Raw genomic sequence first — 12,192 nt, 5'->3', positions numbered from 1 at the left:
AGTCATTCTATTCTCATAACAAGGAAGATGTGCTTATTGTTTCCATTTATTTATAAGAACACTAAAGCAGATGTAAATAAGTGACTCATTTATGTAGTTAGTTACCAACACTTCTGGTAGTGGCAGGAGTATTCACAATATTTGTTGGTCTAAAAGTTTACATAATTTGGGGACTTCTTTTTTCAAAATAATATACGTTATATATACTATATATAGAATATATACTATGGCACAAATTTGCCAGATCTCATGCTCAGCTTAGGAAGGGATTTATGCAAGTGAGGGACTCTCAAACTTAAGCTTCATAAGCCTCTTTGGAAAATCTCCTGGTGAATAAGCAGAGAGGCAATTTGAAAACAAAGTCTGTGATCCTATGCATGTAGTACATTTTTTGCCTTCCATCCAATATCCACCACTCCAATTGGTGGTGGATATTGGATGGAAGGCAAAAAGCATATGTTGTAATTAACCATAGGACAAATAAGCAAGAGATAGCTGACTGCACTAGTGTGCCCTTCTTTCATCAGGTGGCTGGTGGAATCTGCTCGGTGGCTGATTATCACCAATAAGCCAGATGAGAGCTTAAAGGAACTTCAAAAAGTTGCACACAGAAATGGAATAAAGAATGCTGAAGCAGCCCTGAACATAGAGGTGAGCAGGAAGGGGAAGGTGGTTATTGGGTTAGAGAGAAGACACAAATGGACACTTGCCTTCTCCTTATTATAGATAGACAAACTGCTTTTCTAACAAGGGCAGCTAGTTGAGAATGCAAATTCCCTGTCCTTTCATGGCCATCTCATAGAAAAGAAGCTGTGAGCACTGTACAGAGCTTCTTCCTATAGCTCAATTCCTGATCTGACTCTATACCCTATGTGCTCTCCTGGGTACCCTGCCCACCTCTGTGGCCTCATTTTCAAAATATCATTGTTGCCATTTAATTTCCTGGAGTCTCCTTTAACTCCCTGCATCCTTCTTCATACCATGTTCACTCCTGTGATTGTATGTGTAACATGTTACGTTATAAAGAAAGGGAACACATCTCTCCTCTCCTATTGGGTGCCAGTGCTCATCACAATACTTGGCACTGTGTTGGCAAATGACACATTTGTCGTTCTTGAAGGGTTTGAGAGCAACCATGATGGAGGAGCTGGAGGCCGCACAGACCAAAACTACTGTATTTGACTTGTTCCGCACACCCAACCTGCGTAAGAGGATCTGTCTCCTGCTCTTTGTGAGGTGGGCTCCACGCGGTGCATGACAACATTCAAAGAGTGGGGACATGAATCTATGTATTTCACAGGTTTTAACAGTGCTGTGAGAGGGAGGCGCTGATTTGGAGAAAAAATGAGGAAATCACACCAAATAACGCTCACATGAAACTGATTATATGATGAAAAGTTAGTTAGGTCATATCACACTATCAGTCTTTTCTCTGGAGATTGATGTTGAGAACTTCCATCACAGTACAGATTTGGGCACTTAATTTTCTTCATTTTTCTTTCAATTTTAATTGAAGCAAACATTGCAAACAGAAACATGAAGAGGTAAAAAACAGATACAAATCAATGAAAATGTCAGTTTGTAAAAAGGTAGCCAACATACAGATCAAGATAGAAAATCCTAATTCCCCAAGACTTCCCCTCAACTATCTGCTACAGCAATATTCACCACCTCCACACCATTGCCTGACTGTTCTCTCCTCACAGCCCGCTCCTGTGCCAAATAAAACTTAACAGTGGTTCTGATCTCCTTCACTGCAGATGAGTGTTGCCTGATCTTGACCTTCACATAATATAAATGATAGAAGGGTTCTGTGACAGGCTGCCTTTCCTCATGCTCATTCATGAAGATTCATCCATTCTGTTGCATGTGACAGTAGGTTGTTTTCCTCCCTAATGCTTTAGTTTCCATTAGATGAATACACTACAATTCCTTTATGTACTTCAATATTGATGGACTTTTGTTTCCAATTTGGATACAGTTTTTTTGTGTGTTAGCACAAGGGCTTCTGTTAAAGTCTTGCTCATTATCTCTTGAGGGGATATAAGTATTTACTTTGTTATAGTCAGGAGGAGAAATTTTAACTTCTGAATTTTTGAAGATTTACATACATGGACAAAAAGCACACAGGACGATAAACACCCACTGCCAAGCTTAAGAAAGTAACTTTTTTTTTTTTTTTTTTTTTTGTGGTACGTGGGCCTCTCACTGTTGTGGCCTCTCCCATTGTGGAGCACAGGCTCCGGACGAGCAGGCCCATCGGCCATGGCTCACGGGCCCAGCCGCTCCGTGGCATGTGGGATCTTCCCGGACCGGGGCACGAACCCGTGTCCCCTGCATCGGCAGGCGGACTCCCAACCACTGCGCCACCAGGGAAGCCCAGAAAGTGACTATTGAATAGTAAAATTTATCTTTCCCAGACATATCCTAGTAGACTGCTTATTCATTTTACTACATTGTGCTTTTTGACCTTTTCATACCCACTAGGACACAGACTTACGTTTCTGAATTCTAGATAATCAGAGTGGAAGGAAAAAGTACATATCATGATAAAGAGAAGACCTGTTTGCAATTGCTGTGTTCTGTGATAATTTCTTCTATTTTCTTTTTTTTAAAACATCTTTATTGAAGTATAATTGCTTTACAATGGTGTGTTAGTTTCTGCTTTATAACAAAGTGAATCAGTTATACATATACATATGTCCCCATATCTCTTCCCTCTTGCATCTCCCTCCCTCCCACCCTCCCACCCTCCCTATCCCACCCCTCTAGGTGGTCACAAAGCACCGAGCTGATCTCCCTGTGCTATGCGGCTGCTTCTCACTAGCTATCTATTTTACGTTTGGTAGTGTATATATGTCCATGCCACTCTCTCACTTTGTCCCAGCTTACCCTTCCCCCTCCTTGTATCCTCAAGTCCACTCTCTAGTAGGTCTGCATCTTTATTCCCGTCTTGCCCTTAGGTTCTTCTGACCTTTTTTTTTCTTTTCTTTCTTTCTTTTTTTTTTTAACATTCCATATATATATATGTTAGCATACGGTAATTGTTTGTCTCTTTCTGACTTACTTCACTCTGTATTACAGTCTCTAGGTCCATCCACCTCACTACAAATAACTCAGTTTTGTTCCTTTTTATGGCTGAGTAATATTCCATTGTATATATGTGCCATATCTTCTTTATCCATTTATTTGTTTTTTTAATTAGTTTCTGCTTTATAACAAAGTGAATCAGTCATACATATACATCTGTTCCCACATCCCTTCCCTCATGCATCTCCCTCCCTCCCACCCTCCCCATCCCACCCTATCCATTCATTTGTTGATGGACACTTAGGTTGCTTCAATGTCCTGGCTATTGTAAATAGAGCTGCAATGAACGCTTTGGTACATGACTCTTTTTGAACTGTGGTTTTCTCAGGGTGTATGCCCAATAGAGGGATTGCTGGGTCATATGGTACTTCTATTTTTAGTTTTCTAAGGAATGTTCATACTGTTCTCCATAGTGGCTGTATCAATTTACATTCCCACCAACAGTGCAAGAGGGTTCCCTTTTCTCCACACCCTCTCCAGCATTTATTGTTTCTAGATTTTTTGATGATGGCCATTCTGACCAGTGTGAGATGATATCTCATTGTAGTTTTGATTTGCATTTCTCTAATGATTAATGATGTTGAGCATTCTTTCATGTGTTTGTTGGCAATCTGTATATCTTCTTTGAAGAAATGTCTATTTACTGTGATGGTTTCTTCTATTGCAATACCTAAATCTGTCTCTCTCTGGGTGAAATAGATCTTTTATGTGGACTCCTTTCCCTTAGATGCTCTTTGGGTAAAAGGTAGATCCTCAGTGGGAATCTTTGATTCCATTTCTGATGGTACAGTTGGTACATGTTTGCTTTCCTGAATTCTTACATTTTCTTTTAGACCCAAGAACTCTTATATGAACTTTAAATTTCCCAGAACTGTGTTTGAAACCAGGACACTATGCTCCCACTCAAGGGGACACAGGTAGTTTCTTTGCAGTTTCAGTCACTAGTTGAGAAAAGGGAAACGCTTTACAGTATTGGGGCTGGCGGAATAGAAGGAGGACTCACAGCATACAGACAACTCTCAAAAAGAAATGATTTCCCTAAATTTTAAGTTTTAATGCTTATATATTCAAATTCTCTATACCATCCAGTTTGGTGACTGAGTCAGGTTATGTTTTCCCATCACTGCTAACTCTATGCTTAGGGACTCAAAAAAAAGAAGGACAAAAGGAATATCGTTTTCCTTTATAGCCATGTTATTTTAACGGTAACTTTATCACCCTAAAAGGAAGTGTTATACAAATCAGACTACACCTTTATTCTTAAACATTGATCATTGGCTGCCTGGGTCAATATAATAATCGACTGCAACACGTTGGCTCTAAATCTTACAGCTTGTGTCTTTCCTCTTTTGTTCACTACAGATTTGCAAGCACAATACCCTTTTTTGGCATTTTTATCAATCTACAGCAATTTGGGAACAATATTTTCCTGTTCCAGGTAATCTTTGGAGTTCTCACTGCCTTAGCCCGATGTCTTGCACTTCTAGTATTGAATTATGTGGGCCGTCGACCAACCCAGATGCTTTTCATGTTCCTGGTGGGACTTTCCATTTTGACCAACACGTTTGTGCCCCAAGGTGAGAGAAGACGGGACTTTGGGGAGAAAAGTGTCTTTTTTCCACCCTTCAGGGATTGTATTGGTCACACTTGTCTGAAGTCAGGTTTAAAAAGAGGTACCACTTATGCGCTAAGTATTCCCCCAAACCAATCTGATGGTTTATGAGAAATTCTGCTAAAAATTTTTTGGGAAAAAAACTAAAGGTCAGCGAGGGGCAAACCAGGCATAAGTTCATCTCATCACATTGTGAAGTGTCTTAAACTGGTACAATTTATCCCAGATTATTTCTCTAGGACAGCAATTGTTTACCTGCCTTTTGTCCATTCACACTTCAAATAACAAACATGGAGGGGTGAGGCCTTGCAATGATCCCCCAGGTGAGGACACAGCATGGTCACTCCCTCTGTTTGGGCTCTTCATTACCAGCTTTGATGACTAGTCACTTCCCCGTCTCTACATACCCACATATGAGTGTGGTGTTAAGTCACCATGACTGCAGCTCTTGCTCATGAGAGTCTCCAAGGAAATGAAAAAAATCCCCCTTTTTCAAGGAATGAAGGAGTGAACAGTAGGAATAGAATTTAAGCAGATTAAAATCCTTGTCCAGGGGTTCCCTGGTGGCGCAGTGGTTGAGAATCTGCTGGCCAATGCAGGGGACACGAGTTCGAGCCCTGGTCTGGGAAATCCACATGCCGCGGAGCAACTGGGCCCGTGAGCCACAACTACTGAGCCTGCGCGTCTGGAGCCTGTGCTCTGCAACAAGAGAGGCCGCGATAGTGAGAGGCCCGCGCACCGCAATGAAGAGTGGCCCCCGCTCACCGCAACTAGAGAAAGCCCTCACACAGAAACGAAGACCCAACACAGCCAGAAATAAATTAATTAATTAAAATAGGTGTTAAAAAAAAATCCTTGTCCATTCCCTGTTAGATTACTTTACAAGTTAATAGAAAGATGATATGTAAGGATTAGTAGAACCTTAGTGGGCACTATGCTTCACGATCTCCCGATGCAAGAATATGCTTCACAGCATTACAGATGGGTGGACTCTGCTCTTTAGAATACCATTAATGATGCAGGCTTACTCCCTTACGCGAGAGTTCTTTCCAATATTATAAAGCTATAATTAGATTTCTTTTTATACTGTGCAGAAAACTGTTTCTCTGAAATTTTTTTTAGTGGTCCCAAATTATTTTTTTCCAAATAGAAGTTTCCATTCTTGGTTCTTCATGTCTAACATTGATGTAGATCCAGCTTCTCTTCAGCCTGTCCACTAACAAAAAAGCCCTGTCCTTCTATTACTCTCTTGTGCCATACTCACCCCATGGCAATGCTGTATCTACACTAGGTTGACTGACTCATTGAGGTTTGTCTGGGACTTTCCAGGTTTTATTAATGAAAATCTCACATTGCTAAAACCTCCTAATTCCCAGAAAAACCAGGATGACTGGTCACTTTAAATTCTGCACTTTAATTGTAAAGTCCTCAAGGTTAAAGCTGAGGCTTAGACACAGTAATTGTCCACATGACAGTCCTACTTTCTATAATAAGCATAGAGCAAGTACTGGACAGAATAACTAAAAGCAAATTTCTGCCACACTCACCTTTTCTTCTTCTTCTCTGGCAAATCTCAGATATAGAGAGAGATTTGCTACAATTAACCGAGATAATTTTATGTACATTTTACAACCTACATTGATAACTTTATCTTTCTCAGTTTATAAAAGACTCCATGATCCTGCTACTGTAATATTTTCTACAATCTATTTCAAGCATACAAATAACCTGTAGAGTTGTTTGTCCTGAATAAATTTGGTGGGTGCTGATTCCTTTAACACAGCTTTCTTAATCTCACTGGTCTTCCTCTCTCTAGAAATGCAGACCCTGCGTGTGACTTTGGCAAGTGTGGGAATCAGCTGCGTTGCCGCTTCTATCACCAGTTATTCTGTCCACTGTAATGAACTCATCCCCACTCTCCTCAGGTATAAGGATTTTTTATATCCTTCCGAAGCCTGAGTAAAGATTGATATATAGTGTCAGTAGTTTAATATAATTTGTGGTTTAGGAAAGGGACCAGGAAACTGTTCTAATTCCACTAATAATAAGGTAGTAGTTACCCATTTGTAAGTTCCAGTTATGAGTGTAAAACAGAAATATAAAGCACCAAACATATTAGAAAATAAAAACAAACAAAAAAAGTGGATTTAACCTTAATTACTGTGTATTTGAGGTTGGCTTTGGATATGGATTTTCTAAAAAGTGACTTTATTGTTTATCATCTAATAGCTGTAAACTGTACTACTAGAATAGAAAAATGGAAAATCAAGAACAAAGAACTTTGACTATCCCTCCAGTGCCAAAAAATAGGACTTTCCCAGTTAATTGATGCTTATTGTGGAATAACATAATAAGAAATGTTAATTATAAAGCAATTATTTGTAATAGTAATAGTAACAATATACTAAAAAACAATTATCACCAAAGTTTATCAAAAAAGCTGACTTGGTATCATGTACTGTGCTAAGCAGTATTTCAATACATCTGTTTTTATTAAAATGATGAAAATGGGTCTTAACACATTTTGACCCTGTCAAAGACAGCTAGAAAATCACAGAGCAAATCACAAAAACAAGTGTTTCATAAAGCCCACATATGTAATAATTGTGTTTTAGTGTGTTCCATAATCACATCAAAAGAATAGATCATAAGTTACATGCATGGATTTTTACTGGATTATTATGTATTCTTGTTTACCCTTCAGGGCAAAAGCTTTGGGATTAGATGTAATGGCTAGTAGGTGTGGGTCAGCACTGGCTCCTCTCTTGATGACCCTGGTGGTGTATCTACCCACTCTGCCCTGGATCATCTATGGAGTATGTCCCATTATTGCTAGTCTTGTTGTCCCTTTCCAACCTGAAACCAGAAATCTGCCTCTGCTTGACACCATCCAGGATGTGGAAAATAAGTGAGTAATGCTTCTAGCCATCCCCTGGGAGAGACTGTGTGCTTTGGATCTGTGAGTGAGGAAGACAAAACACAGAGTGGGGCCCTCAGATCACTGGGAAGGCTGAGCCTGCCTGGGATACTTCCATCTTGGGCCATTGCCTTCACAAGTGGCAAGGTCATTTCTAACCATTGTGAGTTCCAGTCTAGACTGCAGAGATTCCTCTCTGCCCTGTTCTCATTGGTAGTTTTAGTGCTGAAGACACAGTAATTAGCTCTCTTGTGAGGGCATATCCTACCCGCCCTCATGATAGTATTTCATGATCCTCAGATCCGTAAGAGCATGGGATATAAAGGGAAAAGAAATGGGATGACCAGTGAAGGAACAATGTTAGGAAGATCATGTTGAGTTAAAGACTCTTTGATGATGGCCATCCTGAAAATCTACAAACAATAAATGCTGGAGAGGGTGTGGAGAAAAGGGAACCCTCTTGCACTGTTGGTGGGAATGTAAATTGATACAGCTACTATGGAAAACAGTATGGACGTTCCTTAAAAAACTAAAAATAGAATTACCATATGACCCAGCAATCCCACTACTAGGCATATACTCTGAGAAAACCATAATTCAAAAAGAGTCATGTACCACAATGTTCATTGCACCACTATTAACAATAGCCAGGACATGGAAGCAAACTAAGTGTCCATTCACAGATGAATGGATAAAGAAGATGTGGCACATATATACAATGGAGTATTACTCAGCTATAAAAAGAAATGAAATTGAGTTATTTGTAGTGAGGTGGATGGACCTAGAGACTGTCATACAGAGTGAAGTAAGTCAGAAAGAGAGAAACAAATACTGTATGCTGACACATGTATATGGAATCTAAAAAAAAAAAGGTTCTGAAGAACCTAGGGGCAGGACAGGAACAAAGATGCAGATGTAGAGAATGGACTTGAGGACATGGGGAGGGGGAAGGGTAAGCTGGGACGAAGTGAGAGAGTGGCATGGACATGTATACACTACCAAATGTTAAATAGATAGCTAGTGGGAAGCAGCCACACAGCACAGGGAGATCAGCTCGGTGCTTTGTGACCACCTAGAGAGGTGGGATAGGGAGGGTGAGAGGGAGATGCAAGAGGGAGGAGATATGGGGATATATGTGTATATATAGCTGATTCACTTTTTTATACAGCAGAAACTAACACACCATTGTAAAGCAATTATAGTCTATTAAAGATGTTAAAAAAATTTTTTAAGAAAAAAAATAAAGACTCTCTTTGAAAAGAAAATAAAGAAATAAATCTTGTGTAGGTGCTTGTAAGATTCAGGCAAATTTTGTCACTGCAAGTAATGGAAAGTATCAAAGATAGGGGAAAAAAGAAACTAGTAAAAGTCTTTTAATATGAGAAATATGCCATCTTCGTAACCTAGGACTTCAATAATAAAGTTCTACAAACTGAGTGAATTAAACAACAGAAATGTATTGTCTCACAGTTCTGGAGCCTGGAAGTCTGAGCTGAAGTTGTTGGCAGCCTCTGAGGGCTCTAGAGAAGGGTCTATTCCAGGTCTCTCCTGGTTTTTGGTAGTTCCTTGGCTTGTGGCAGCTTAACTACAATCTCCACATGGCATCTCCCTGGCATGTCTCTACGTCCAAATATCCCCTTTGTATAATGACACCAGTCAAATTGGTTTAGGGGCCCAACCTACTCCAGTATGACTTCATCTTAATTAATTATATCTGCGAGAACCATGTTTCTAAATATAGCAATCTCATATTCTGAGATACTGAGAGTTAAGGCTTAAGCATATGAACTTTTGAAGGGACACATTTCACTGCATAACAAATGGGGCTAAGATTTTCAACTCACCTACTGACTTTCCAAAGGTGTCTTTGGTCAGAGGTCTAAAAAGTCCAAGTGAGAGTAGCACTTTCTAACTGCTTTCTTGGGTCTGCACAGTCAGCAGAGCCTTTTCCAGGATGAGTGTCAATCTGTCATGAATTTTATTGGATTATAAAAAGCTGATGGTTAAGGATCAGTTTGTGCTTGTGCAGGGATGGCATCCAAACTTACTTTTATTTTTTTCTATTTTTTAATGTGTGTTTTTATTTGCTAACTGGTTGGTTGATTTGTTTTTTTCTGTTTTGTTTTTCCAGCAAAAGATTCTCAAGAGAAGCAAATGAAAAAGATTTCTACATTAAAGTGACAAAATTTTAAGTGGATTTCATGAGATGACTGGTGACGAAAATAAAAATATGGAGAAAAAAATGGGAGTTTTCCTTTATCTTTACATACTAGCAAGAAAATATACTGGAACATGAATCTCATTTACAATCATGGCATTAATTTGCAATTAAACATATGATTTCTTGGAACATGTAATTCCATGATCAGAAAAATGGTGCCCACATAGAATGTTAGGAAACATTTTTTCCTCTTCTATTCCTGAAGGAGTTGGTGTAAAATGGGTAATATGTCTTCCTTAAATATTTGGTAAAATTTCCAGTGAAAAGACCTGTAGTTTTCTTTGTGGGAGAATGCTTAACTATAAATTTATTTCATGTAATAGATATAGGACAATTTAGTTTATCTTTTTCTTCATTAATAGTTTCTCTCCTTATCATGGATTCTATTTTCCTATAACTTTACTTACCTAATTTTTGATGGATGCCAAGCATTGTGTCTTAACTTCTTGGGTGCTAGATATTTTTTATTCCTAAAAATATTATTGAGTTGTTTGGGGTATGCCTAAGTGACTTGAAAACACTGATCTTTTTGGGTCTGGGGGAAATCCTGTGGAGTGTCTACCAGGTAGCTGTTTGGACTCATCCACAGGCTATCAATACTGGTAAGGGGCTGAAGAACCATGGACAAAAGCACTGTCTGGAGTTATCTCCTGGCTTGCTCACCAAATATGTAACCAAACCAGGTTTGTTTGCCCGTCGAGCAACAAGCCAAACACTGAGTCACTGATGTTTGCAACAGAGAAAGTTTTATTTGTGAGGTAGCCAAGTGAGGACACAGGAGAATAAATCTCAGATATGCATCTCCAAAGGCCAGAGGCTTGAGATATTTATGATATAAAGAAGCAGAGTGGTCTCAGGCATTTGGAAAGGTGATTGGAGATTGGGGAAAGATGAAGTAACTCATTTCTGTGCAGGCCCAGCTTTAGGGTCAGTGGGCTAAACTAATCTTAGCCAGGTGTATTGGGCAGGAGCTGACTCCAAATTTTTGGAAAACAACTTAAGCCCTCATTACTATAGTGACTCATACATCAGAAGTATTATCTATGGGGGTGGTTAGAAGTCTGATGATAAATTATGTAGGGTTCATGAAGTTTGGAGGGTTTGCAGTTAGAGAAAGGGGAAAAATACAAATGAAGTAAGCTTAATCAGTAAAGACAGGTTAAAAGCAGAGGGTTTTCTAAGAAAACCCTGTTCCCTTATCTACTGCTCTGTTAGACGCATTCAATGATTTCTGTTAAACACCAGCTTCCATTAATCCTATGGAGCATGGTTTCATAATTTCTCCCTCTTCATCGTCTTTCTCTCTCTTGCTACCAAACTTTATGTGTTTCTCTGCTTCCCATTCATTTCCCTTTTGTTCTATTCTTTATTTTTTCTTTAAAAATTTTTAATTATGGAACTTAATTATCTACAGAAAACAGTTTTAAAAAGACACATATATACACCATAAATATTAAAACTAAACATATATGACTAGTTTGTTGTGGTACAGAGCTTCCCTTAAAAAAGGAGGAGGGTTCTGATCCTGAAGAAGATAGAGTAAGCATACTGAATCTGTTCTCTTTTGACTAAATGCACCATGAAAGAACTCATGGGGCAACTATTCTAGACTGTGAAAGTCTATATAGTAATATATTAACATGTCTAAAAAATAATAGCACAAAGTAGATGGGGGAGGAAATAGAGCTCTATAGGAGTAAAGTTTCTATATATTATGGAATTCAGTGAGTATAAATATGAAGTAGTTTCTGATAGCTTATGCTGTGTATTATAAGCTCTAGAGCAACTACTGAGAAACCACTGAGAAAAAAAAGAGTTAAAAATACTTAAATGAATTAAACGATACACTAGAAAATATGTACTTTAAAGGTGGTATTAAAAGAGGACCGGAGGAATAAAATAGTCATGAGACAGAAAGAAAAATAAAATGAAAATAATTGATGTGATTCCAACTGTATCAATAATAATATTTACAATCTAATTAAAAGCAGAGACTGGCTGGATGAAAAACAAAAATATCCAACCATCTGTTGTCTACAGGAAATATACTTTAGACCCGATACCAGTAGATTGAAAGTAAAAGGATAGAAAAAGAAATACCATTCAGACAGCAACTGCAAGATAGCTGGTGTGACTATATAAATATCATACAAAATAGACTTTAGGACAACAACCGTTGGTAAAGCAAAATCTGCACATTTTAGGATAATAAATAGGTCAATTAATCGAGAAGATATAAGAATTATAAATGTGCATAAATGTAACAACAGAACCCTAAAATAGATGAAGCAAAAACTGACAGAACTGAAGGTAAAAATAGAAAATTCAACAATAATAGTTGGAAATATCAAT

The 12,192-nt window shown here is 38.5% G+C and overlaps 1 protein-coding gene across 8 annotated transcripts in view; it reads left to right on the top strand.

The window, feature by feature from the left end:
• The window catches only part of LOC309808303 (solute carrier family 22 member 10-like), a 51,760-nt gene extending 40,199 nt beyond the window's left edge, over positions 1 to 11,561 (top strand). For 7 of the 8 annotated variants that reach the window (XM_082628437.1, XM_082628434.1, XM_082628436.1 and 4 more), the window contains 6 exons: positions 528 to 651; positions 1,121 to 1,236; positions 4,453 to 4,667; positions 6,519 to 6,627; positions 7,407 to 7,610; positions 9,751 to 11,561. In XM_082628437.1, coding sequence (XP_082484563.1) covers positions 528 to 651; positions 1,121 to 1,236; positions 4,453 to 4,667; positions 6,519 to 6,627; positions 7,407 to 7,610; positions 9,751 to 9,811 — 829 coding nt within the window. In that variant the 3' untranslated portion in view covers positions 9,812 to 11,561. The remainder of the gene's footprint in view (positions 1 to 527; positions 652 to 1,120; positions 1,237 to 4,452; positions 4,668 to 6,518; positions 6,628 to 7,406; positions 7,611 to 9,750) is intronic. The other variant, XM_082628435.1, reaches the window with a different exon arrangement.
• Positions 11,562 to 12,192: the final 631 nt, after the last annotated feature.

Source organism: Mesoplodon mirus (assembly GCF_964341445.2).
Source record: "Mesoplodon mirus genome assembly, chromosome: 7".
Classification (NCBI taxonomy): domain Eukaryota; kingdom Metazoa; phylum Chordata; class Mammalia; order Artiodactyla; family Ziphiidae; genus Mesoplodon; species Mesoplodon mirus.
The sequence above is the reverse complement of the archived record's forward strand: the minus strand, read 5'-3'. Positions and strand labels throughout refer to the sequence as shown.